General features: G+C 42.3%; 1 protein-coding gene and 1 long non-coding RNA gene across 16 annotated transcripts in view; one reads left to right on the forward strand and one right to left on the reverse strand.

Moving 5' to 3' along the window:
• MBD5 (methyl-CpG binding domain protein 5) overlaps positions 1-2,625 on the forward strand; it is a 137,353-nt gene extending 134,728 nt beyond the window's left edge. For all 13 annotated transcript variants that reach the window (XM_040562119.1, XM_040562121.1, XM_040562122.1 and 10 more), the window contains one exon: positions 1-2,625. In XM_040562119.1, the coding sequence (XP_040418053.1) occupies positions 1-72 (72 nt within the window). In that variant the 3' untranslated portion in view covers positions 73-2,625.
• Positions 1,515-27,861, reverse strand: LOC121072504. 3 transcript variants are annotated; one of them, XR_005821272.1, is made up of 7 exons: positions 26,767-27,861; positions 24,576-24,685; positions 21,901-22,503; positions 18,626-18,731; positions 13,177-13,323; positions 7,497-7,614; positions 1,515-6,895 (listed from the first exon to the last, which is right to left on the reverse strand). It is a non-coding gene; the product is annotated as an uncharacterized LOC121072504 (long non-coding RNA). The 3 variants fall into 3 exon arrangements; XR_005821271.1 differs by having other exon boundaries at positions 21,901-24,685; XR_005821270.1 differs by having other exon boundaries at positions 21,901-27,861.
• Between the last annotated feature and the right edge of the window lie 96 nt (positions 27,862-27,957).

The raw sequence follows: 27,957 nt of genomic DNA on the forward strand, positions 1-27,957 counted from the left end.
GTCCACCAAATCCCACAGGGAGACAGACAAGTGAAGCCTCCAAAACCCAAGAGGAGGAAGATCTCTAGATAACATTGAATGTCTTTGTTACTGGTCCAGTACTTATCAAAACGAACGTGCACATAAGTCTATATGTAGGTATTGGTATAGACGTGGTTATATCAATATTTATATGAAGACAGATAGACACCACCGCAGGGTGCTACGTGGAGTAGTGGTACAATATTTTTGATGATTAGGAGCGATAGCAGTTGCTGGATAAACCAATCAAAACTCTTGAAAGGTTACAGTAACAATGTCAGATGATTACTGATTTTTTTTTCTATAATACTAAAATTGTGATTATAAGAAATAGTCCAAATGTTTCTGAGAAATTTTCATTGTGTATATAGATAATACAGAATTTCATGGTGATATCTGAAATGTAAATATTGTACAATATTGTCATGTACAAGCGTACCTAATGCACACTTTATCTTTTATTGTACAAAAAAATAGTGTACAAAATTCTTTGGTTTCTATTGAGTACACATACAAGAGACTACCAGTGTAAAGTGATAAATAAAAATACAGCCTAAATGCTTTTATATGATAATGTAAAAGATGCTGTTTTTGTATTTAACAGCAGAGAGAAGGCATGATTATGTAATACCTTAATTATGACATACACTTCACGCCACTGAGTGTTCATTTATACTGTCTGTTTGGAATGAACCTTGCCTGGAAGTACTGTACTCCATTCAGGTCTCTGTAGGAGAGTGCAACCTTGCAGATTCCTAACGGGACGTGGGATCACAGCTCTAATTAATAATTCAAAGGCTGCAACCATCGGTTGCGTTTTTATTTACTTAACTTTTAAAGTAGAATGCTGTAGATTTTATTAAAAAGGAAAAAAAAAGTAGATGAACTACTTTAGTCAGCCATTTCTGTAGTTAAAGTTTCATAGCCACCTGATAAACTAAACAGTTTCTATCCCCAGTAACTCTGACCCCTCAAACCCCCTAGATTTATTAGCTTAAATTATCTAACGTCATTAACCATCGCGTTTACTTTTAATGGGGCAGAGGCCCTACCTAATGATGTGATCAGTGCTGATTGCGGTTTGGTTTTGCAGTAGAACGAAAGGGCACGCTCCACAGCGTTCAGAAAAGTGATTCCAGATCCATCTCACAGTATTAAAACAAAAAATCAAGGGTGGCTTACAAAACTATTAGCAACAGTAATTTTTATCAGTATTATGTAACATATCAGATTTATTTTATTTAAAAAGAATTATTTATACCATTAACAGATTCTTATATATATTAATGTGGCTGAAATGTGCAGGTTAAATCTATTAACCAAATTATTTATGTTATATTAAGTGAGAAATGTGAAACATATGTAGAAAAAATTAATACACTACAGATTTAAAAGTCTAAAGCTATGAGCCATTATAAAATTAACGAACGGAAGTGTAGCACAACATTATTTCCATTTTAGTTCTTTTTTTTTCTTTTTTTTTTTTTTTTTTCGTTTTTCAACGTGGATGGTGGTGATGGTGATGGAAGCAATGGCATCCTGTGTCTTCGAGGCTTCCCGAAATAATTCACCATTCCCGGTCCCCCGGGTGGAGTCCTTAACCCCCCCTCCTCGCCCGGGCCCGCCACCTACCTCAGGTCGCCTTTCTCCCTGAGCTCCCGAATCTCACTCTCTAGCCACGGACTGGCAGCGGTCAGCGCCCCGCGAAGCCGGTGGCACTGCCGCTCTCTGGGCGCCGGGACCACGCGCCACCGCCGCCCCTCTGCCCGGGCGCCCTGCCCGAGCCCCCCACGTCTCCGCAGAGTGACATGACCGAGGCCGGCTGCCCCCGAGGACCACGGGCCCGCAGGCTCCCCCAGCCTCGGCTCTCGTGTGCCGGAGCACAAAGCACTACCTCCGGGCTCCCCGCTTCCTCATGTCCCGCAGAGCAGCTCCCACTCCTTCCCTAGCCCGAGGGATCGCAATAGCTACACTGGCTACAGGGGCCTGGAGGCAGGAGCCCTTCCTTCCGCGGGGTAGGTTCATTTGTCGTGTGTGTAACGCCACGGTCCTACACGCAGACTCATGTGGAGTGATTCTTTTGTGTAGCGTAGTTGGCATTTTTCTGTTACGAGTTGCTGTGTTTGTTCTGTTTAAAGCGTCGATGTTGTCCCTTCTCCATGCCCGCCTGCTTTCCGCTGTTTGTCCACACCTGTGCGTTTAATCAGAGATGCGGGGGTGTGTGCGAGGGTGCGTGCGTGTGCGCCTGGGTAGTTCAGTTTATTTCCCCCTTTGCTTTCTGTCCTAGAGCGGAGTTTGTATCGACCAACCCTTCTTTTGGCATTTTAACGAATTAGGTTTGTACTTTCTCACCGATGTATACTTTACATCAGTAGACTATGTAAAGTATTTTTGTGCACTTGATTTCATTGGTTAATAATGGCATTGATGTGGGTGCTAGGAGTAGTTTGTTTCAGTCCATACAAATTTTTTTCTCTTTTAGAGTTTTTATGGTTTCATGTAAGCAGTTAATGTAAATATTGTGAGCATTACAGGTCATGCAGTGTTGTAACATTTTAAAAAATGTTGCACCTACTTTACGATTAAAAAACTGGTCACTCATACTTGAATTTTGCCCTTAGAGCCATTTCTTTCTCTTTGCATTAAAGCATAATATACTTTTTTGATGGAGGCCCAACCCTTCTTTCTACCTTATTATTTTTTGTTTAATAAATCTATATTTTTTCTAATAGAAGACTTAAAATGAAAATTTAAAAAAAAAATACTTTTTGCCTACTTTCTAATTTAAGAGAGAATTCCTATATTTAAAAGGTGGAAAAAAAATACTCCATTGTGGAAAGTGGAACAACGCTTTTATTTGTCATTAACATGGCGCAATCACCCAGAACTGAGCTGGCTGAGCACAGCGAGCCCACAAAGTCGATCAGGATCTCGGTAGCTTAGGGCACTACGTGGTTCTTTAAGGATGTAAAGTGTTGCATATTCTTGTCTATTTATTTATTTATTTATTATGCTTTCTTTTGCTAAGTGGGTGACAATGTGGTTGAGTCATTCAGATGACATTCAAATTAAAGAAAATAATTCCTCTTTCTATTATGGTGCATTTTGTGAACACCATAAAAATATTTTCATTTATTCCGATGGATTTTCTTCATATTTTCACTTCTTAAAGAGACCGTTTTGCTGGTATCAGCTCCAAAAACATTATCCACAGAGGAAAGAAAAAAGAAAAAAAAAAACAACCCACCTCTGATGTCCCAGGTCTATTATACTCACAGTCTAAGGTTTTAGGGGTTAGAAAGAACTTAAAGGTGTTTCCTAAATCAGGTTTCTAAGTAATGTGATATCCTTTTGGAGTCCCTGAATTTGCTGGTATAGAGTTATTAGAGGGCTCATGGTGGACTGAATTACCTTAGGACTGCTACCTTTCTTAGCTACAGTTTGTATTTTGCTATGTAGGGTTGTAATGTGAGAATTCCAGAAGAGCAGTAGCATTAAAAGTGCTTTTCTATTTTTTAAAAAAACCCATTCTAGTCTTACTAAGAATTAGAAATTTTTTTATTATCAGTTTTGTAATTTTTGATAAAGTTGTCAATATTATGATTAAATCACCAGAAAAAAAAGTTCCTGTGATGTTCTCTTCGGGGCAGGGACTATGTCTCCTGTGTATTTGTAAGATGCCTAGCATAACGGGGTGCCCAGTCTTAAACGGGGCCATGGGCACCGCTATCAAATTAAATAGCAAACAACAAGGTCAAAGTTGATTTAAAGGTATGAAAGCCAAGAGAATTCACAGTTAAGCCTAAAATCTGGTTACCTGTCCTTAGTTTGTGTCCTCCGTGAATGCAATGTCATCCCGGGCAGCCTCTGGCAGGTAAGTCGAGGAAGCTGACGGCTGTTGAAGCTTTGCTCACGAAAACCAGGACGTTCTGATCCACGTCCAACGCCAGCGCCCCGTAGCACGGCCTCCAGTTCCCTGACTCTGCTCTTTGTGCCGGCACCAACTGAGCAACCCAGCGTCCACCTTTGAGAGGCGCCTGGAAGTATCATTATTAACCTGCTGCTTTCAGCTTGGTGCTGACTTACACAATCCGAACCACGCAAACAGATAATTTAGCTCAAAATCCGCTGCAAGTTCAATTTGAACCTAGGTCAGATGAACTCCAGAAAAACACTTCCAGGCTTCCCAAAAAGCCTTCTGTGGCTGCCCACGGCCGGCTGCTGCAGTTCCTCCAACCACGCGCTGCGCTGCCGGGGGCGGGAGGTGAACAGCCACAGAGGAGAGCCCTCACTCGCGTATTTCCTGCGGTCCCACTCACGCAGAGTCAGCAGGAGCCGTTTGTTGCCATACCGTAGCGTGCTGCTGCAACGTGCTGCGCGAGCACAGGTGCCCCAAAAGGTCCCGCCAGCCTCGTGCAGCGAGGAAAGCACCCTGAAGTGGAACCGCAACGCATCGCATTTGCTTCGCGCTTGGGAGCTAAGCGGTGGCAAGTCGGGCCCCCCTAGCTCACTTCGCTCCCTGCCAGGTTCTGCTATTTCTGTATTGGCTATGGACGCTCAAAAGAAATTCTTGTTGTGGCTTTAAAAAATCAGAGATTTGACTTGACTCAAAACAGCCCCCACAAAACACGTTCTGGAGAGATTTCATCTCTCACGCTTTTACCTGCTGTGAGATAAGAATTTGTCTGTAATTGAATGCTATTGCAACAGGAGATAAGGGTTTAGGACTTAGAACAGAAGAAAAAATACAAGAGTGCTTTCTGGAAAATTTGATTCTAGAAAAGCCATGGAAAATGGGAAAGGTTTTCATATACTTCCTGGGGCTAAAGCTCAGCGGGGAGAGAGCAGCATCTCTGCAGAGCCAGACCCCACAGCTACCGCACAGACGAACTCCAAGCAAGCGTTAGTGTGGGTTGTCAGGAGTCAAAGAAACGAGCGTGCACGTGTGGGGTCAGCTGGCATGTCAGAACGTCAGGCAGAAATCCATGCCAGTGAGTGAGCAAGGTGGAGCTGGGTCACAATTTGAGTCCAGCTTTCAGATGTGCTAAAATATTTCCACTAATGGATGGGAGAGCGAGGGCTCCCTTATAGCCACCTGCGTGTCGAGGGCCGGCGGGGCAAAAACTGTGCAGGTAAGTCCTCCCACGGTGTCAGTGCCTCCTGACTGCTACTTAACCCGGTAACCAGGAGAGGCGGAAAAGAAAAATAAGTGTTCTTGCCCCAGGGAAATGTCAGGTACCAAAATTCAGGCTACAAAGAAACAATATCCTAAAAACATGGAAAAATAAATGCTTCCAGCTCAAAAAACAGAACAAAACCTACTACACTGATTCTGTCTGCTTCACGCTTACCTACAGTATGCGAACACATCTGTGTGCGCGTAATCTGGGATGGAAAGGCGCAGCAAAGTCTGTGTTTAATCTTACCCCAGAAGTTCCCATCTCACCAAGTCACAGTCATTTTAGGCCTTTTTGAAAGAGAGGCAATTCTTAACTCCTGGTAGAAATACCACTTTTTTCAGTTCCAGCAAAATAATTTCTTGCTTTTCACTCTGAATTTTTCCTAGAGGGGGAAAAAAAATGTCATAAAAATAACAAGTATAAGGGTTTGCCATTACCCGTGATCAGTTGTGGAATCTCCTCTCCGTTTCTGAAGAAAAAAAAAGTAAATATTTACCCCTGAAAAATAAAACTTTCTCTGTTTTGTTTAATTGTGGCCAAAAGGAGAACCTGTAGCTCCGTTATTTAGTCTTGTACATCCTTGCAGTTTCAGACAAACAAGACTTCGTAGCTCTTCCTGCCAATATGGCTACAAAGACATCCCAAACCCCCAACCCCGTATGGTGAAATGACTTTGCTTGGGCACAAAGGTGTCATTGCAGTGTTCAGAAATGGATACCCGAGTGGTCTGCCTGCTCCTTTGCCTGTTTGATTTGTAATACAATTTTCTTGGCTTGGGACTGTGGGGGGGAAGCACCTGGGGAGAAAGAAAGATGACGTGGGTACAAGGAGGCTCGAACAAAATCTTTGTCCACGTGAGAGAGAAGGAAGATGGCGCAAAAGAGACAGAGTAAACCTCCTCCAAACAGGCAGATCATTCTCAGCACATGACAAAAGACCATCCGGCTGCTGGCATCTGCTTCCCAGAAATAAACACGAATTATTATATTAACTGATGAGACAAAAAGGTGGGAGGGGGATTGCAAACACCCCAAAACAGCTACTGGTTTTGCAGAATGTTTCCAAGAGCTTTTTTTGTGTTTCAGCCCAGAGTAAGGCAGACTTCCAGTTACTGCAAAACCAAAAAGAGCTGCTGCGCAGGTGACAAGCGTAGATGTTTGAGGGGGATTCAAGCAGGAGACTTGGTGAGGAAAAAAACAGCATAATGAACTGTATTTAAAAATACTTGGAAAGAAATCTTTTTCAGTAACTTGCTTACGCCGTTACAGTTGATGTCACCCCAGAACAGCTGTTTGTGGTTTCAGTTGCTGACAGCACTCAGCACTCAGCTCTTTCTTATTCAGGTATTCAAAAATTTATGTTACAACAAAGTTAATATAAATCAGGAAAACTGAGGCACTTGGGATTTCAGATATCACAATAACCTTCCTGTTAATTTGTGTTTTAAGACATAAAGAAGGTTTGGGGCCCTTATGCACCAGGTGTTGGAGTCCTTGCACGCCTTGGAAGTTGAACTAAAAGCAGTACAAATTAAATTAAATTTAAAAAAAAAAAAAAGGTACAATGAAAGACTTCTCATTAGATGCTCGTGCTTTGAGTTTGTGGCTGTGGGCTCACCAGGTGACGTCTTCAAGCCTTCAGAGCAGGATGCAGAACAGCGCTCTGTCCCCAGCGGTGGAAGGCAAACGTGCTCACTGGTGAGGAAAAGTTAATTAGTTAATTAAAATAAAAAGGGGGGTGGAGGGGACAAAACTGCAGGGACTGCCCCAGGCTGCTCTGCAAGTTTTAGAAAGGAATTTACTCCCAGGAACTCACCCAAAGAGAAGCAGGATAGTTTTTAGACACTACAGCATGCGCTATGGTAGGGGATCTGCTGGTGCTGCACTACTTGAGCCATTAGTCGGAGTTAATTAACTAAGAAACCTCTCCCTGAGCAACAGGAAAGAAGGCAACGGACAGGGAGGGGAGCCAGACGGTGGGCCAAAGCACCCCGTTTGCTTCTCTTAGAATCACAGATGAAGTGTCAGGAAAAGAACAGTGCTACCTAAACCTTTATAGCTCCTAACTTGGTTATGAAGGAATGGTTGAAACAGACCATAAAGATTTAGAATTAAAATTAGATTTTTTAAAGTACAAACTTTAGGAGATGACAGTGGAAGCATGGTGTTTGCAATCCTAAAATCTGCAAGGCTGCTATTAGAAACAACACGGCAATAAATTGTACAGAAGCTGCACATTAGGTCCTACTTTGGCACCCACTTTGAGTTTCTGTGTGGATCCTGAATCCAGGAGTACCTTCAAATGCCTTTCCCTTCCGTGCTCAGGCCAGAGAGGGGCAGGAGGTGACAGGCTGTAGAAGGGTGAAAGTCTCCGTAGCTTGGTGCAGGAGCCCTGGCAGCGATCCCGTCTGCAGCTGTAGGAAGAGGCAGGTGGCAGGAGTTCATCTTAAACATGACACACGTGGGCACAGAAACACGTCCAAGCCACATGTGATTATTGTTAAAATATTTGGAATAGCTGTGGGAGAATTAGCTGAAAGTGCAGTAATGTAGTGAATTAAATCTGTACAGAGCATTTCCATCATGGGCAGAGCTCTTGCTGAGGAAATTTTAACATCGGTTCAGATAAATACATATTTACACTTTACAGAGTAACAACAAAAATATCTGCATGTGTAAGGATTGATCTACTTCCCTAACAGCAGAGATATTACTTAGATTCACGCACATAAGAAAGGCAGCAAAGCACAGCAAGCAACAAATTATGAATTATTCAATGCAAATGTCAAGTTTTAGTAGTGAATGTAGATGTAAATCTTTTTTTGAAAGGCTAAGCATTGCCATTAAGCAAGTCCATATGACACTGCATCTGTTGGCTTTTTTTTATATTTATATCATTTTATTTTTTATGCATGTTGGGGAAAAGTATTGGGAATTCTGATACTAGAATTTTAATAACATCATTTCCCCAACTTCTGTTGTCTGTTGATTTAATGCTTGATGAAGGGATGATTTTTCTGGCAGAGGTTAAATCAGTAACCACTTCTTTAACTACCCAAGCCATAACTCTTCAAAATTTGCCTTTGCGGAGAAGTTTTAATGCTGAAATGAAGCCTCCACACATTGAACCAAGAAGTCGGATAAGTCGAAGTAGCTGCCGTTGTCAGAGTGTCACCTCTTGATCTGGCACAGGTACGTGACGTTACACTGGACAGCTGTTGGAGTCGCTCTGTAAAGATTTCTTCCATGGAAAAATGAATTCTGGATATAAAGTTGTTAAATTCTCCCCTTGAATCTGGAATTACCAATGTCTCCAATTTTTTGATTTTGAACTGCACTGCCCTTGCCCACAACAGACGGTGTCAATTCAGCAGCATTTGTCCATTTTCTTCTGAATTTATTTCATTTCGGTATTGTCCTGCTTGTCCCCCAGTCGCTGCATTCAGACAAAGTCTGTTTGACTTCTTGCAAAATGGGGGAGCGGTGACGTGCCCGGGAAGAGCGGGGAGGTATCCATTACTCTGCAAGCAACGAGAGGCCTGTGCCGGGGGACTCCTATCTGCTCCATATAATCAATCTGTCCAAGTATTTATATAGCTCCCATTATCCTGCGTGCCCCCAGGATAAGGAACTGAGAACAATCGCCCATTGTCAGTTTATGAAGCAACTTCTACATATTCCCTCCCCAAAGACTAAATACTTAATTAAGGAAATTAAAATTAATTACGGAATCTGTATGGCAAGATGTTATCACGCCTGTCCCCCTGCCGCAGCTCTCTTTGCTGCTCCTCGTTCCCAGCAGAGCAGCTCTCAGACGATCCCACCCGGCGGAGGGTGCACAAGCACATCGTCACATCCCATCCCAATGCATCCCATCTCATCGCTGATGAGGAGCTTGGAAAAGCTCCTCTGTGTGCTGAAGGTCGTGCGCACAAACCAGTGAGCTGATGCGTGGTGTATGACAGCAAATGCGCAGTGGTCTTCAAGAGCTGAGGAGAGGTGCTTTTACTTGGCGGTGATCATTTCATGTTTAGCAATACATAAACACAAAAGAGGCAAAGCTTCTAACAAGCCTGAAAGCATCTATGCATATATTTTAATGACTGCTTGTACTTTGTTAAGCAAGAAGTTTAAACCTAGCCAAAGGACGTGAATGCCGTACTTCTATTAATTAGTTTCGAAATGAAGATGTTGCCATTGTCTTATTAGCTGTCTTACAAGGGTGTCTTGAATATCTAATAAGATAATGGATTAAACAGCAAGAGTGAATGAAGCGCATTGCAAAGTTAACTGAACCTGCAGCAATGCGAACACATTTATTCACCACATGAAAGTGTAACGGGTTCGTTGATTTTGATCCTAAAGCTTCCAGGAGATGACCATCCCGGAGGTGGGAAGTACTTTTAGAAGAGCGAGCGCTCCGTTCCGCGAGGCAGCCAGCAGCAGCAGCAGGCCTGGCAAAGGGGGCAGGCGTGGAGCCGGCGGCTGTCCGGCCACTGCCCATCGTTCTGCAGCCACCGGCTGCTTCCTCTGCCCGTACTCAGAGCCTGTTTTCTGAAAAGGATTGGTGACTGGTAATTAAAGGAGTGTAAACAGAGCCTCGCGGTTGAGACGCTCACACTTCTGGGATGTGTTTGGTGAGAGCAGTCACAGGGCAATGTAAATACTAGCGGCTGCTGCGGGCATATAAACGGGAACCTCTGGCTCCTGCGGGTTTGGAGCACACAGCGTGCAGCAGTAACGGTCTTCTGGGGCGGTCATTATAAGGCTGGGATGGCAGAATAGATGGTAAATGGTATTTGTTTCTTCTAGCTCCCTAAAAAGCAGGCTATAGGAGAACAGGCAGTGCAGGTAATATGTCATACAACCCGTGAAATCATCCAGGCAGCATCTCCAAGCCAGCTCTCGCTCTCTCTGCAGTGGTCCAATGGTCAGACTGCATTGCCACTGTTCTCACTTGCTGAAAACTATCAGCAATGGGGGAAAAGATGCTTTTTGTGCTCCTCTCCTTCAGGCTGCACTGTTCCCAATGGAACGTGACATGAGATTTTATCATCAGTATGAATTCCTCTGAGTCCAACTCTTAGGGCATCATCCAGGTAATGTGAATGCATAATACTCAGGTTCCTCCTGAAACAGGACTAATAAATGACTTACAGAGCTGTAACCAATTATGTGGCCTTTTACTATGAGGCCTACAGAGTTGCTTGCGTTTTTTGTTGTTTTATTTTTTTTAATGATCTCTTACCAGATAGAGATTTCCTCTTGAGAATTGCCATGAGCTAGTGGCCTCCTAAACCAAAAAGGGTTGTTTCAAATTTGTCCTTTAATAAAACAAAAACCGTGTAGAGGATGCCTCCTGACCAGAAGTTAGCATTCTCTTCTGCTTGTTTCTGGATCCAGAGAACGAGTAAGAAGTCTTGAAGTTCAGATTTCTCAGAAAAAAAGCAAGCTAGAAAACAAGTTTTCTTTTAAAACCACTGATGTTACTGCTGCAAAAATGTATCAGAGCCCATTATTTTCAAGTAAATAAACAGCCTAAGGCATTCTAAGCCTTCTCCGTCATTCTCAGAAATAGCTTCTTTTAACTGGTTTCACATTATCTTTTTGTCCGAAATCTGAATAAACTCTTATTTAATCCCTGTAGACAACTGCATCTGTTCAATTTTTCAGTGACATTAGAGAAGTTTTTCTTTATATTTTCTCCTAGAACATCTCCTAGAACATCCCCTAAAGAGACATGGTATAACTACAGTCCGCTCTCCAAAGTAAACGGAGCTAAATTTATTCCTGCTCCCAAGCAGCTTAGCCAAGACCCTTGCCGCCGTTACCTGCTTCTACTTCTGGGCCAGGACTTACTGGATTTGAACGGTCCATGAAAGCTGAATTGGCATTGCACAAAGGCTGCTTCATTTGGACAAGTATTTCTTCCTCCGGTGTCACTGACCTGCTTTTCCTTACTGCTAAGCAGTTCTGTTGCTCACTCGTTCACTGGGCTGCCACATGGTGCCCAGGGTACACAGGTAGGCAGTTATACACAGTATTTCAGCAGCAGTCTCATCAGTGTGTGGTGGAATAGCACCAGTATGGAACTGTTTCTCCCCTAGACACCTCAAAGTCATTTGTGCCGTACCTGGAGCTTGTGGTCACCTAACATTATACAGTTGTCAGTTCTTTCCAATTTATGAGATTCAATTTTATTAGCTCACGTTCTTTTTTTAGGAGCTGGTATAGTTCCTAGGATGTGTCACTAGATGTCAGACTGAAAAGCATTAATACAGAAACCCATTAGGACAAAATATAACGCTATAGGGAAGGCATGCGATGTAGAGCCATATGTTTTGTGCAGTAGTGCACGTAATTAAGGTGATCACCCGACTGGCGATTGACTTTCGTATTCAGAGTCCCGGTACAGAGGCAGACACCTGAAATCTTTGTTCAGGAATATGCCCCTGCAGTACTATTACTATAGTTTGTCTAGTGGGAAATCCTAACCATCTTTAGAGGGTTTTTAAACTGTGAGGGAAAAGTAGGATGCCCGAAGATGGTAGGACTGAAAAATCCACAGGACTTTTTGCCACTAAAAGAAATGAAGTTACAATACAATGTGGTTCTTCATCTTCCTGTTTGTAAATGTTGCCGTTCTGATTATAGCATTAAAAGTATTGCCTAAATCTTTCTTTTAATTTTCAGAGGACTTCACATCTACCAGCAACTCACTGTACATTACAGAATAGTCTGGAAAAATGACAATCTGTCAAAGCTTCTTCTACGAGGACATGATTTAGCAGAAATATTCTATAACAGCATGAGTTATGCTTTCCTCTACCACAGTAATTGGCTTTATGTTTCAAAATAGGAACCATTACAAATGATGCTTCTCTCATGTATCCAGAGGTACCTCATATTTATATCCCAGGACGTTTATAATATTGAAGAAATATCTTGGGTTTCGTTTCTTTCATGACAGCTGTAGCTCTTTTAATCATTATTATTAAAGAATATTTGGACAAGTTACTACCTATGTCTTTTTAGAAATCTTTTTTTCCGATTTTGCCAAAAAAAAAAACCTGCCTCCCTTGATCTCTGTACACATTGTAAAGACTCTGCTTATTGATCTCAGCAAATGTCATTTGTTGAGTGCGTATTTTTTCTCAGTTCAGCTACAAATTAGCCTAGAAGTTTCACAAAACAAGTCTGTTTTAAGGTAGTTAATTGTTGCTGTAGTTCTGATCTCGTACTTGCTTTTATTTCAGACAAACATACGTTATCTCAGTTTGTTGGAATCGATGAGTGAGGGTATATATTGGGAAGTGGTGTGGGTTTGAAGTGGGATTTGCTTTGATATTTCTGTGCAAATCCATGTGATAGCTCTCTGACTCATATAGCTGAAAATAGGTGGTGATATCAACCACAGAATTCTTTATAGTTTTTTTTTTCTTTTCCTTTTCTTGCTTAGCTAGCTGCTCCTCCAAAAATCCAGGTCATTATTCAAATCTGCACTTAGATTAAAACTCCAGATAGCATCATTCTTACTCATTGATGAATCACACTGGAACAAATTTTGGTCCCACAGAACAAACTATATGTTGGCTTAGTCATGTCTGTTCAGCGAATCACATGCCATGCTTAAATTAAGCACTTGCTTAAGGTGATTAATTTTTAATATATTCGAGAAATTTGCATATTAGAAGACTTAAGATGATTTATATATTTAAGATTTATATTGAAAACTTCTCAAAGCAAAACCAGAGAACTGAAAATTCCACCCAAGGTGTTATTACAGTTGTTATCTCCAAAATACACCAGTTTAGCTTGTATGATTCAGACAGGAATAATACTTTTAGAATGCAATTAACTGCTGAAAAACACGAGTTGCTAGTAACATGGCCTATTCTGCTGTTTCAAACTTAGCAAATTTAAGTTTTTCTCTTTGCCATTTTTTTGCCATATCATTCTACACATAACTACATCACCTGCCAGTGCACCGAGGCGCCAGCTGTCGCGCTGAGCTGCAGCGGCAGAGTGAAGTCATCAGAGCCACAGCGAGACTGCGAAGCCCGGTGCTGGGGGAAGGTGAGAACAACGCTCAGACAAGTCCTCGCACATCCAACGAAAGCAAACTTCAGGAGCAAAACAGAGAGAGGTAATTTAGTGGAGTAAAATATGAGCAGATGTTGTTAGCAACATACCTAAACCTAAACGGACTGCTGGACATTCCTGAAAGTAAACGTGTTTTGTCAAGTCTATTTCTAAATTACTTTTAAATATTGTTGTTTTGGAAGTGTTTGGTAGCAAAAATCTGCACTGGGTGTGGTGATGCCAGCTTGGCTGCCTGCCACCAACCACACCTAAAGGGAGAGGAGCACTCTCAGTATCCCCACATCCTGTGCTTTGTTGCTGCTGATAGCAAATTGACCTTCCTTGAAGATTTTTTTTTAATGTTGCTTGCTCCTGTCTCTGTAAAAAATATCTGAATCTTTTAAGCTGTCACCAAATGACTCTTTATATTGACAGAGCCAGTCTGTCCAGGATAACAGGAATTTATCTGAAATTACCATTTCAAAAATAAGCACATCAAGTAGATAATGCAAACAAAAACATTTCTAAAAATACCTATCTCGGAAGAGAGCACTTGTGAAATTTTACTGCAAGGAAGTACAGGAACTGAGGTTGTGACGTTCGGATTGTAAATCATGCAGCAGGCAGAAAAAGGGCTTTGTTGCATCCACCCATGGCTGTGGCTCCTCCATGCATAGTGCATAAATGGCGAAGTTGGAAATTCATTCTACAAGTTTATTTTCTAATGGATTAAGGGTATGTTTAAAAGAGTTTCAGAGAAAAATATTGGGAGGGCATTAAGTCAGGAAATGCCAGCTGTTTTGTACAACCATGGATCCGATATTTTCACTGGGTAGCTATATAGTAGCTATAAAGAATAGATTCTGTGATGCCCGCATCATGATTTGTGCAGTGTTTTAAAGTCCATGGGGACCACAATGCCTCAAAACACAGCATGATCCACTGGAAACAGTATCATCAAATCTGATGCTGTGGTAGACAACAGCTCCACTCTTCTTCTGAGCTGGAGAAGTACAAAAGCAGTGTCACAGTGCTAGTTAAGCATGACAGAGCCTTTGCCTGCAGTGGAATGAACACCTGAGGAGCTGTTCATCGAAAACTAGTAATCCCAACAATGCACAAAGAGCTGGGGTTTATTTCTGTGGTGTCTTGTCGTATGTTGAGTCTACTCCCTTTCAAATTGGTAATCAGAGAAGCACAGAACATTTCATTAAACAGGTGCCATCAGGAAAAGAAAGCCGTGTACAATAGAAACATCACTTCACAGTTTAGGATGTTTTTAGAACATGCTGCAGGTGACATGAGGGCACTGCTTTGTTAATGACCTTTTGAGTTGGTCATATAGATAGCGGACGTTGGAGTAAAACTCAGGGATCTGGAACTCATCAGAACACAAAAAAAAATCAAGGCTAAACAAGTCAACTAATATAAATATGGCTGCGGGACAATGAAAGCCCCCTTCTCTCCAGGGAAAACTGTGTTCATAGAACCCCCTGGTGGCTAGAGCCTGGAGAGCGTAACGCTGCTTACTTAGCGGTGATTCAGCCGGGTTCTCGCCACACGTTAACCACAGATATAATTGAGGCAAAGTGAGACAGAAAACAAAAGGGAAAAGCTTAAAACAATGCTAAGAACTCCCTTCATGGCTGTTTCTTCGAGGAGAAGGTGTTTGTTGTTTTTTTTTGTTTCGGCAGTACTGCACTTCTCACAGTAAGCCTACGCAAGTAGCGTGCAACCAGAGCGTAAGGCTGATGGCCTGGTTTGGGGCAAACACAGCTGCATTTCTACCACCTTTTACAACAGATAAAATAGACCAGCATTCATGGACAGTGGAGGCTTTCCTGATCATTCCTACATAGTTTGTTTGTTTTAACATTACTTGCTTGTCTGGGTTCTTCTGTATATTTTCCGTTCAAATCTTGTTCTTATGCACAGCTTTTCTAAAACAATTCTGTCTATTAAAATCTAATAAGGCCTAGGGGAGCCTTTTGTTAAAAACAGATCGTAAAATTCTGTTCAAGCTTAGATAAGTTCCATATTATCAGCTCTTTGGGGAGGAAAACTAAGATTTTGTGCATCAGAAATATCGGAAAGTTTGATACCAAATCTGCGTGAAAAGATTTTTACTGTAATTTTCACTTTTGCCAAGTGATAAACCAGGAAACTCAGGGTCTACATCATTAGCTGATTAGTTAATGGTTGGTTTCATGTTAATAGTTTCTGCTTTTAGAGCCTCTGAAAAATAAGTAAGTAAAGTCTTACTGATTGGGCATTAGTTGTGGCCCTGCTAACTGGAAGAACAAAAAGTAGCAAAATCATCACAGAGCCACACTGTACAACAAGCTGTTTTACACCTCGGAGCCTCAGTTCTCAATCCCTGAAGCTCAGCATGGCTGAGAATTCAACCTGAACCACTTTTGAAAAGTTTCTCATTTATTGCTCTAGGAAGATCGTAATTGTGAGGTGGCTGGGTTTGGTTTTGCAGGCAGTAGGGGGCTGGAGGAAAAGGGGAAGCTTCAGCCTTCAGTGTAATGCTAACGTATTGTGTCTCCAAGACAAGGAGTGGATCCCCATTTTTTCAAGTTTCATTTTTAGGATCTTTTGATAGACATATCCCCTCTGTTCCCATGTGTCAGTGTAAAATACAGGTAATCTCTGAGAGCCTGGCTAGCTAATCTTTCTTGAGCATTGCAACACGGTCCCACGCAGTATTGGTAAGGAGCCCTAGAAACCGTGTTCCCACTGCTTGTGCTTCACACATTTGAGCCATGGAAGGGCATGGAACTGCAGCGCCAGCGTTGCTCAGCCTCCATCAGCCAGCTGACAGGAGAGCCCTTCAGAGTGAAGGAGTCAGCCTGGTACCTCCTTTTTAGGATCACAGGCTCGTTTGGGTTGGAAGTGATTTCTGGACGTCATCTGCTGTGAACTCAAAGCAGAGCCACACTGGGAGTTGGGTTAAGTTGCTCAAAACTTAATCCAATGTGTTTTTAAGTATCTCCAGTGACAACGATTTCCCAGCTTCCCTGGGACACTTTGTCAGCTTTATCTAAAGTTCCTTCCATGGCGGACCTCTAACAATGATTTTGAACCAAAAGTGCAATTTTCTATGCCCGGTTTCTGTAAAAGAGAAGACACAGAGCTGGCATGGCTATCAGTGGGACCACGTAGATGCTCAGCAGCTGTTCCTGGCAGGGCACCAGGCGGCTCAGCGTAGCAGAAGGATTATGCCTTAAATACATTGCAGCTATTTGATTTCCTGAAACCTGGGCACCAGCTGCATTTCATCCTGTCCCACTGTACCAGTGTCGCAGGCAATATCTCCCTCACCTGGAGCATACTTGTGACTTAGCTGACCTTATTTCTATATTTAGCTTTGTGACTAATAGGAAAAGGGGAATTACAGTATGAAGTCGGTGTCTAAGCCCTGCAGATGATTAGTTAACACTGATAGGCTGACTGGGATATTCGTGGAGGCACATTGCTCCTGGTTACACATTAAAATATTTTTCCTAGGACATAACTTATGGCCTGAAGAGTTGAGCCATTTGGCACATTCATCCAGTCAATATTCTTTCTTATAAGGTTCATAAATACAAAGTTTCCTGCCACAGTCAATTTTGCTCGAAGTGGGACACCAGAAAACCCATTTTAGATCAATGGGAAGGGGCTTGCAGAGTTCCTGTAAAAGTGCTCCAGTGAAGGACAACTTTCCTGAAACATCCCAGAACTGTGGGTTCTTGAGGTCACACAGGCACAATGCAGCTTAGATCAAATATGATGACAGATACAGGAATTTCAATAATGCCCCCCCCCCCATTCTGAGAATAAATATTCTTACTCCTTCTCCTCGGTGATCCTCAGTGTCAAATTGTTGTTTCTGTATTATTCTTCCACTGACACAGTGCTGTGTCACTACTTCTTCGGCTAATAGCAATTCAGAATAACCATTTTCTTTCATTTTCCAGATTTTTTTTCTTGATTTTGCCACTAAAATGGTACTATATTTTGCCGCAAAGTGGCAAAACCATATCGGAAAACCTTGCTAATGTCCTCATAACTTTAGAAGGCTACACATTCAATAAGCCCAAAGCTTCAGACAAAGAAATTGCTATTGGACTAAATCTGTGCGTTTATTTTTCCTCTTTGACACCAATACACTTTTTCCTGCTACAGCCACTACACAAAAGTTTTATTGGCTTAGTATTGAATATCACAAGAAATTAATTAGCAAGTGTTGTTTGTTGTTTTTTTGTTTGTTTGTTTGTTTGTTTTTAATGGGCAGCTATGGGTAGACAATACTTTGTGTGCAGTTATTATTATTATTTAAATTTTGAGTACTCCCCGCTGTTCATCAAGCCCCCGAGTGGATAGCATCTCAGAAGAGTGGATACACTAACTAGAAAGAAATCTTTCTTTACATCTCCTATTGCAGTTATTGTAATCGAAAACTGTTCAGTAGTTAAGGCAAGAGGAGAAGGTATCATTATATTTTGCTTTTAGGTCTTAGGTCTGTTATTCTTTTTGATCAATTAAAGCGTAGTCCATGTTGCATTGTTAATTTCACTAAAATGAAGACTCTTGGTAGTTTGAAAGTGTACTTTGAATAATCTGTACAGGTTTGGATTACAACTCCTTGCAATTCCTATAGTTTATGGATTGTTTTCCTCTAACGGTTAACCTGTGACTTCAAGAAAAACTCACAAAAACGTGTTTAAAATTAAGACACAACTGTGCAAGGAAATTCACAAGCAAACAACCACTGAATACTTGGGAAAAAAACCAGAATGGATTAATTTGGGCTCTTTAAAAATTAAACTACTGCACAGGCATTTTTTTTTCAACTGGAGATTTATACTAAAACTCCAGTATCTTTTTTTTATTATTATTTTTTTAATGTAATGGCAGTAATTTCCATTTCTGTAATTCTCCTTTGTTTCTATGCATGATTAACGAGTGACAGTATTCATGTACGTACTGAAACAGTAACAGAACCAGTCATTGTTTCATCTTACAAGATTTTTGCTACACCTGGAGTAGCCAGAAACCCTTGGTGTCCTGATTTTTGATTTCATGGGCATTATTCAGATGTCAGGCTTAAAAATTCCCATCATGCCTGCAACATCCCTTGATTTTCCTACAATCAAGTGTGTGGCGTATTGCACAAGTGTTACTAAAGGCTTTAAAGTTTCAGTAGCACAAAGCAAATCTTGCCAGAAGTTTGTCTTGCATTGCATCACTGTGCTTCACAGTCGGCTAACAGACAGAAAGTGAAACGGTTGCAACTGTTTTTCTAGTACTGTTGAATAATGCCTGTCTCTTCAGAGGTTGTTCCACATGACTTACCTCTTCTGTTCTTTTCTTGTTTTCAGCTATTTTCAGCTGCTCTCAGTCCTCTGTATACTGACTCTCCTGGGCGGTTGGTTGCCGTGCGTGCATCGCTACCATTTCCCTTAAAACAAAAGAATTGTTTTATGAAAACAAATACCACTAGTTCCTACCAAACAATTTTCTACATACACTGAAAAGAGGTAATAAGAATGGTTTACTTAACAGACTAAGAAGAATAACCTGCAGACGGTGATAATCACCCCTGAAAATCCTCCCTCTACACCAGTGACCTGTGTGGGAAGCAAGCTACTTGCGTGCCCTCTTCCCTCTAGAAGCAGCAATTTGGTGGAAGCAGTGTCCTCTCCCACCTGAACTCAGGTAGCACTGACATGTCAAAAGTTACCGCGTGTCAGTCTGCAGTTATCTAACAGGAATAAAGGTACAGCTGCATTTACAGCCCTGCCATAGGTCCCTGCTTGCTGTGGCCACTGCCTTACTGCTGCTCAGGCTCATCAGAGCGAATCCAGGCACTGGGCTGTGTCCTGCCCGTGAGCTACCTTAGGAGAGCTGGGTAGTCCTGAGCCTCCTCGATGGGGTGAGACCGTCCTACTGCACCTCTGCAGAGAGTCAAATTGATATTTAAAGTATTTATGACAAAACGATTTTTCCTCTTTATCTTAGTGAAGCTCAGGTTAGTTTGGTGGACGGGTACGGTTTTGTCTGCACAAAGCCTGAGCTCAGGCACAAGAAGGAGGCTCTACCCATCCAGCTTCATGTTCAGTCTTAGAGGAACACGTGATTAGACTCAGCTGTATGAAAATACCCTCTAAAGCTTAATTCAACGTGAAACTAAAGCTCTCAGAGGTGTGACTGGCATTACTCATACAGTGAGAGTGCTTCTGTAATATGCACCGAGCTTCCCCATTCTTGATTACTCAGCGCTGTCCCAGCAGAGTTTGTGGATGCTCCAGACTGGCCTTCCTCAGCTTTTGACAAGCAAAACACGGTGTGCGCTGCTCTCCCAAAGACAGTTGGACTGCGCTCCAGAAGAACAAATGGAAAGCAGGTGAATGTGCTAGTAGGCAAACTTCTCCCATCTTTTCAGGGAACAATGCCCAATCATTAGTCACTTAAACACAAATAAATTGCTCGATTGAGCGCGGCTCGCGGCGTTGTTCCTGGGGAAGCGATAGCAGGTATAGATGTGTGACTTCCCTGGAAGCAAGTCTTCTGAAGTGGCTACGTATTTATCTAGACGTTATTGTACAGGTATCAAGATATTTCCAAAGCGGTCACAAACAGCGATCAGCAGTGACTTGGAGAAGGAAATACCGTATCAGATTTACGATGACTTAGGTCTGCATAATAAAAGTGTGTTTTTTATGTTCAAAAATCTTTTTTGCAAGGACCTACAGAAATTTGGAGCTTGAACACTTTTAAATCTGTTTGTTCACTGCATATATTACAACAGAAGACTAAAACCTTTCTGTCATTATTGTGAATTTATGCGCAGAGTATACTACAAACAGAGCTGCCACTGCACTATTCATTGTCAATGTAACACTTTCATTTTCCTTTTCACTTTTCTTGGAATCAAGCTAATATTTTTGTCGCTTGGTGCATAGCAATGCTGTTGAGAGACGCTTGTTTTTCTCTGCTTGCTTTCAGTCCCATTTTCCAGAAAAGTGGGGGAGGTACAGAACACACAATGACACTACTCTGATACAAGTGATATTAAACTTCCCTCTGATGAGCGCTGCAGACAGATGAAACTGCCAGCTTTCCTCCAAGGGAAACACCTCCACACTACAATTGACAACAGAGATTTGGGACAGGAAAATTGCTGCGGAGCGGGAGACCGGGGTTATTTCTGCACAGTGCCTATCATACATGAAAGTAGAGGAAGAGGAAATCGTTCTCACAAAGTGGCCTTTTGAAAGCACTGGTTAAAGGGTGTTGTGCCATCCTTTTATTGCTCAAGCCTGGCAAACCTCAATAGAGAGCACGAGCAGCCCGCACTGCTGGGGACAGCTGATGAGACCCAACTTGGTGCAACCTACAGGGCAACCTCCTTCCACCCCTCTCCTACCCTAGCTGTGGGGAAGCTGTAGAGTTTTCTTTTTGTGGGGTTAGGGAAGGACTCGAGAGTCTGAGAAGGAAAAGAAGACTGAGATCTGACGGCATGCACACTCAAAAGCAAGTAGGCAGATAAAGGAAACCAAGCCAGAGTAGAGAAGGTACAGCTTTGCTCGCAGTTACGCGAGGGGCTTTCTGCCAGGGCACCTCAGTACCCACGCCTGCCCAGCCTGAAGGTGCCGTGTCTCCCTTCCACTGGGCTCCCGGTCGGGCTCTGCGGGAGGGCCTGCGTGCCGTGCCAGCAGGGCTGCCAGCCACCCCGTGCCTCCCGTCTTCACTGCGCTCAGCCCTCCAACATGCCTCTCTCTCCCAGAGCGGGCTGAACCAAAGCAGATCAGCCGCACAACTGGGCGGGCAGGAAAAATGCTGCCATTTTTATCAGCACGAAAAATTACGTTATCTAGGCCACTATTCCACAAGACAGCAATTATCGAGATTGTTTTGGGGAAGCACGTGGCTTTTGGAGTATTTATGCTTTGTATATTTCCTGGTTTCTTACTTTTACAGATGCTGGCAAATATATTTTTAGAAAGCAGACCCACTTCTGCCCTTATGCTAAAATTCAGCAGAATGATGAAGCTTCTAAGAGGAAAGGGAGCACCCTGTACCGCTGGGGCAGAGTTTTTCACAGGTTCCCCTTTAGGAAAGTTCCTCCAACTCTGGGTTCTGAAGTCAGAATAAAAATCTTAAGTTTTTAATGTTCCATTATTCTTAGTTTTTTTGGCAAGCCTAACAAAATCATTGATGTACCAGGGAAGTGGCAGAATGGGTTTGATTTTTTAAAAAATTTTAACACAAGCTGGGGAACTCCTAGCTCCTCAAAACACGTTAGTTTAAAAAAAAAAATCCCCCCAAATTCTTGTATTTGCCTACAAGCTGTGAGACATTGGGATAAATCTGTTTATATCTGTAAGCTTGGTTTTCAAGTTTTTTTCTGCTAGATTCTTCTAGTTGACGGTTGAGTAAATGTCTCTCTTTTTAAGGCCTACTGTTATTCTCAAAAACTTAGTGGTGTAAATACAATACTTATTACACACCAATTATAACAGCAATTTCCTAGTTCTTGTCATAACCATTGGCTTCCTCTTCCCTAGTCACTGCGTTGTAAAGTTGCCTTCTCCAGGTGGTAAAACCAGTCGAAGTGCAGTGGGTACCTGATTCACACAACACGTGCCTCGGCAGCAAGGAAAGCTGCGCTGCCGTGCAGTGCCCAGGAAGAGAACAGCCGCGCCGCTCCGTCCATCATCTGGTTCTGTTTAGCGCAGAGGGGCTTCCTCGGTCTTGTTGTGCTGAGGGGGAAGGGGAGAGACTGGGAAAGAGCAGATGTTTGTCTTAAGGGAAGTAATAAAAATCTGTGCCGAGATTTTCTCACGTACGGGAGGGGTTTGGTACTTATGCTGTTTGGCATTGTCTCCTCCCGTTCGCTTTCACGTACAGCACTTGGTGACGCAGCCGAAGCTGTCACTGCCAAGCCACGAGCCAGGCTGCCACGCTACCTGGGAGTGAGTGCGCCGGCTGACTTCAGTGATCGCTTTACACTTTCACTGCAATATCTGCACGATTACGCCCTGTGATGTCGGTGACGCTGCGCTGGAATCTCCTGTTCAGTCTTGTGCGTCAAACATTAAAAGAAGCTCGGATTCCCTCATCGTTGATCATTTTTCAACGTCAAATGATGTCAAATAGGTTGAAAATCTTTTGACAGTCTTTTTAGTGCTTACTATTTTCAGTGGGTTTATCTTAAGACCTGGTGATTTCTGTAATACGAATACACGTAGCATATTTGAGCTATGAATTTCCTTATTACATGCTCTTTGGCGATAAGAGTATAAGAGTAGAGCTGTTTCAGAACACCACTTTGTTTTCAATTGCACCAGTTTTGCTTCATATTCTATCCCTGCCTGTTTTAAAAACCAGTCTTAGATTGCTGTGTTTCTGAGCTGTGCTGTTAAAGGTGGCTAATGGCTTTACTGGACACTCTGCACATAGCGTAAATACTAACATGGTGTGACGGAGATGAAGACAGACGTGTAAGCATGAAGAACAAACTTCAGCCTACGAGGTAAAACTTAATGTCATTATAAGCACCTAGGAAAGACCTTTCTTAAGCGAAAGCTTTTGCAACCTTAGAGATTGATATCTGTTGGGCAAACTAGCTCTTTTGTGTAGTCTGTCAGATATGAAAGCAGTGTGTCATATAAGTGTACAGGTTTATGGAGGATAATTCCACGACAAATCCATCTGGTTTCATGATTGTGTTGTTGTTAACTTACTTGTCAAGTTGTGCCATAAAAGAGCACAATCACAGTCAGGAGTAGATTCATCTGTTGACTAAGAATCCAAGACAGAATTACGATAGGAAATAACTGCACCAGGTTCCTTCAAAGAACTGGTGACCTTTCCCAATGCCTTTGTTAATCTTCAGACTTAGAGCATATTTTCCTTTTAAAGGTATTTCTTGACATAGATATTTTTGGTATGGGACTCCTAAATCAGAAGCTTCCTGCTGCTTCCTAGCTCAAGAATCTTTCATCGTTTTACCTTCCTGCTATAATTTTGGGAATAAGCTATTTTCATAGCTGCCTTTTTATTTAGTTTTATGCAGTGCCCATTGCTGTTAACCTCAAGATTTTAACTTAATTTTCAACCTTTTAATTTTCATTCAGTGTTTTAAATCTCCCAAGAAGCTATTTCACACTGGATCTCAGGTTTTGGCTGATCGGTTTTGGTGACCTTAAAGAGCAAAATGTGCAGGGAGACAGTCCCTTAAACCCTTTGAATAATTTGAAATAGAAATGGTTTGGAACAGCTGATACATTTAACTCTGAACATTAGCCACTAAGAATGCTTAGTAGCTACTTTGATCAAGCTCTTTTTCCTGACAAAACCCCCTTTGAAATGAATAGGACAGAGGTTCCATTCACTTCAATAGGAGTTCTCAGACACAGGGAGAAAGAAGGACTTCATAACCTTTAAAAAGACTCCCCTAGTCCATTCATATATCTCCTGGAAAGCTCAGCACTTTTTCCTCGTGCTGAAGTTACTAAGCCAGCCTCCTGGCTACTTCACGGTTCCCTTCTAGTGAAGCTTTGCTTAAACATGGGATCAAAACACTCTATAATTAGGCTGCTGCTGCTGCTACCAAGGCAGGAATCCTGAGTGTGCAACAGATAAATCAGTGAGTTCCAAAATATTTGTTAACACAGAACCATCGACTCATCAGCATCACTTTCATAATCACGTCTTCAAATCCTCATGCACTGTGTATCTGGAATGTCGCAGAAGACGACAACAATTCCTCTGTACACTTTGTATCTTGAGGGTTATTTTTGTGTATTTACAGCCAAATCTTCGGCACCCTGAAACTCTAGCTATATTTCAGCATTTCAGGCTGACCCATACCATGCCTTTTCATAGGCCATTAACCACTGCTGAAATCCATGTTCCTATACTGTCCATACTTTTTTTTTTATACTTCTTGTACTTATAGGGAAACAACACACAAATAAATAACCATGACATGCTCACGACATCATATTGCAATAACGTACACTGAGAATTCTTGACGTGATCATCCCTAAATAATGTTTCTGCTCAGCGTAAGACTAATCATGTGAGATGTATATTACTAGCAAAGAAAAGAAACAGCAAAAACTTGCAAAAAGACGACCAGAAACAACCCAATCTTTAGGCAGCGACCCTGTGAACAAGCATTCCTTGTGCTAGGTGTCATTATGAAGAAACAGAAACAAAAGCAAGAGCACGCCGTGTTAGAGCTGATAAAGCTTGTATCTAAGTTACGATACATGCTCTTCCTTCCATCTCCTACCTGCATCCTGGACGTTCTGTGCCATTATAAACTATTGTCTGGTGCAATGTTAGCAGTGTTCTTGTAAGCAAATGGTATCTTCTATCATATAGACCACAAGTCTGGGAAATCTGAAATACAAGTGGTTAGAAAAAACATTACGATATTTGCTCCGAGCCAGAGCATTCTTTTTCATCCTAACTGATTTATATTGATATATGTGTTCATGTGAAATTTGGGTATTTTGGGTCCATCCAGTATGCAAGTGTGTATACTCAATCACCAGAATACAACTACCGAACAAATAATTTTGTTTGAAATGTTGTTTTCTTTATTTGTGCATCAAAAGTAAGTTACCTAGAGGTCAAGTACAGCTCACAACAGCTGAAATTCTTCAGAAAACCTGTAATATTTTACAGGATGTATGAACTGAGTATGTACTGAAAAGACGTATGGTTCTGGCTTAAAGCTAAGCTATATAAAGTATTAATATAAGTTGAAACTTTAGTTCTACTCGTGTTCAGCTATGTGCAATGGCTTTTTGGACTACATAAAAAAAACCCTCAGCACACTACAGGGCATAATTCTAAAAAAATTGCATTGCTTGTGGAAATAAAATAATGGGAAGAGTTTAGGACTAAGAGCCGCCTTGAGGGTAAATGTGCTGCATTTCTGTTCTTTTTTTGGTTTAAGCAGTGGAAAAGAACGAAACATGCACACAAAGAAAAAAGGTTGTTTGTGTCTATTGTTCAGTTGTGCTAACTGAAAAAGAAAAAAAAAAATCTTATGGCAGTAAAATGCCTCCTTCTTGATAGGAGGGAAGCAGAAAGAGGAAAGCCCTTCTCGTCTTTTAGCTTCTAGAGGAACTACTTCAGGAGGAACTGCCTGTTCCATGCAGCTAACCTAACATTTTAAAATACTTTATCTGTCCAGCAGGGCTGTAGGAGAATTTATACAATGGTATTTATACAGCAAAATCATGAACCATGAGCTGAAACTGCATTGTATTTCCTTAGTGTGGAATTTATGCCTCTTGTACGCTGTTTGTCAACTTCTGTAGGGGACGCTCACAGTTGGGCACAATTTTAAATGCCTGAGCTAACTTGCGAAGATGGGTGTTGGCAGGTGAGGTTGAATTCAGTTTAGCACTTTCTCTAGGCACCCAGTTTAGCAGCTGATAATTAAGACAATTTCAGGCAGTTGCCTGGTGGGGGAACAGTCACGGAATTCACATCCTTTCACTAGATCACTCACCAAACTGCTAACCTAGCTCCTGGGCTTCCGAGAGCTGCAGCGCTCCCTTTGCCACCACCTTTGTCTAGATGAGACAGTTAACACGACTATCCTTACTTCAACTTTCAGTTTCTCAGACACAGCTTTTTGGGACCCGATTGCTCTGGAGGGCTGAGAGGATGCACTAGATGCACTGTTTCCAGCTCAGGAAGAGCCCACGGATTAATTTCATTTACAATCTCCAGACTGGCACTGCAGAGTAAGACTGAGAATCTAAAGCTCTTGCAGAAGTGCACTGCAATTACTCTTTGGAAAATGGCAATCATCTGCTGCTACCGATCACTGGCGAATCAGTTTGGGGAAGGCAACTTTGGGCGTCAGAAGTTTGGCCACTTCTAAAATGTTGCTGAGCTATAAATTCTAAGCTACAAACAATACAACTTTTAACTATCTGTGCAAAGAAAAACATTATCTAAAGCATCTCCTACACAGTTTGAGCAACTACGAGCAAGACTGGTACTTAGTTCTCTGAACTGGTTTATGGCATGCTTCTGCGTAAAAGGGTGTTGATTCTAGTCCAAGTCAAGAATTGTCAATCTTTAAGAACAATAAATATTTAAGGGAGTTATAAGTAAGTGCATCTCAGTCTAGTAGTGTCTCACAGCTTTGTTATGTGTTTCTTTTCTCATAATTTTAAAGCTTCATTTGTTCATATTTTCACTATATAACTGAATGTTAAACTGATGCTTTCACTGGAGTAGCTTATATAATTTCCAGATCTCTTTCCCACACTAATTTGGGTACATGGGACATGAACATAAACTTATTGTTGCTTCTTTTTTCCTCTTGTAAATTGTGTTCATCACAAACAGTAGTTGCATGTACTGTATAAAACTACACAAATAACAAATGCGTAAGGTAACTAAAAAATGAACTGCAATGTAGAGCTCTAAGGTGGAGATGAGAAAAAGCAGCTGACCTGAGCTTAAGATGTCAAGATAATCTGGAAGTGATGAGGTACATGAAGTACGAAGGGCTTTGCAGACAAGTCAATATACTGGGTAGATGTGGGAAGCTCTGGGATGCTAGAGGACTGTGGCTTTGTCCACACGGGGAGCTCTTCTTTCCAAGTTGAGGACGCTCTTCTGAAAGTTGGACGCCGTGCTTGTTTAGCTTAGTATGCTTTGAAAGTGGGCCAAACCAAACAGGAGAGCAAGGCTCTTTTACAGCAGAGGAGCATCACTGAACACAAAACATGGAGCTGTCCCTGAGTAACTCCAGATGTATAGAAAAGTCTTTAATACAAATGAAGCTCCTTACTTTGCATGAAGTGGAAATTCTGCCCCTCCTCAAGATTAAGTCCATGTAAAGTAATACAGGAAAACACTCTTGAAGAAAACAAAATAGAACGGGACAAGCATGAGTTTGTTTCTGAAATGTCAGTTTGTAATATTACGTGGAGTCCATGGCGTTTACACAGCATGTGTCTGTAATTCACAGAGTGCTTTAACAGTGAGCGATGGTGCCTTACACCGCCGTGCTGGTGTTCATGAGGCTAGGCAGGGAGCTCCGAGCACCTCGGCCGCTGCCTCGCTGAGGTACCCCTCGGCTGCCAGCCTGCTAACCTGACAGAATTCCTCTGGCAGCTGCCTCTACTGCTGGAACACGTTTTAATCCCCAAATAACGAGTGAGCGGGAATAATTTCAGATGAAAATATAAAACGAGCACACACCGCGGGCTCACGGCCAGGCAAACTCCGACAGGTGCCTCAGGGCTGGTGCTGAGGAGCCACACGCAGCCTGAGGCGGCCGATCGCTACTCTCAGGCAGGCGCTCCTCTTGAAGTTTAAAAAAATTAAAAATAAATAAAAAGCGCTCTACGCTGAGAGGTAAAATCCTAGATGTGTGAAGCTCTGTGCGACCGGGGTGCCCCCTTCCCCGAGGAGAAGTGCGGCGGGAGCGGGGCTGCCTCCTGAGGCGAGGACGTGAGGCGAGGAGCCGCAGCCCTACGATACGGGCGGGGAAGGAGGGAAGGAGAGAGGGATGGAGGGAAGGCACTCCCCGCTCCCGGCTCCCCTCAGGTCCCCTACGCTCCCCTCATGCCCCGTCCCGTCCCGTCCCGTCCCGTCCCGTCCCGTCCCGTCCCGTCAGCGCCGCCTCCCGCCGCCCC

Source organism: Cygnus olor, chromosome 6 (genome assembly GCF_009769625.2).
Source record: "Cygnus olor isolate bCygOlo1 chromosome 6, bCygOlo1.pri.v2, whole genome shotgun sequence".
NCBI lineage: Eukaryota > Metazoa > Chordata > Aves > Anseriformes > Anatidae > Cygnus > Cygnus olor.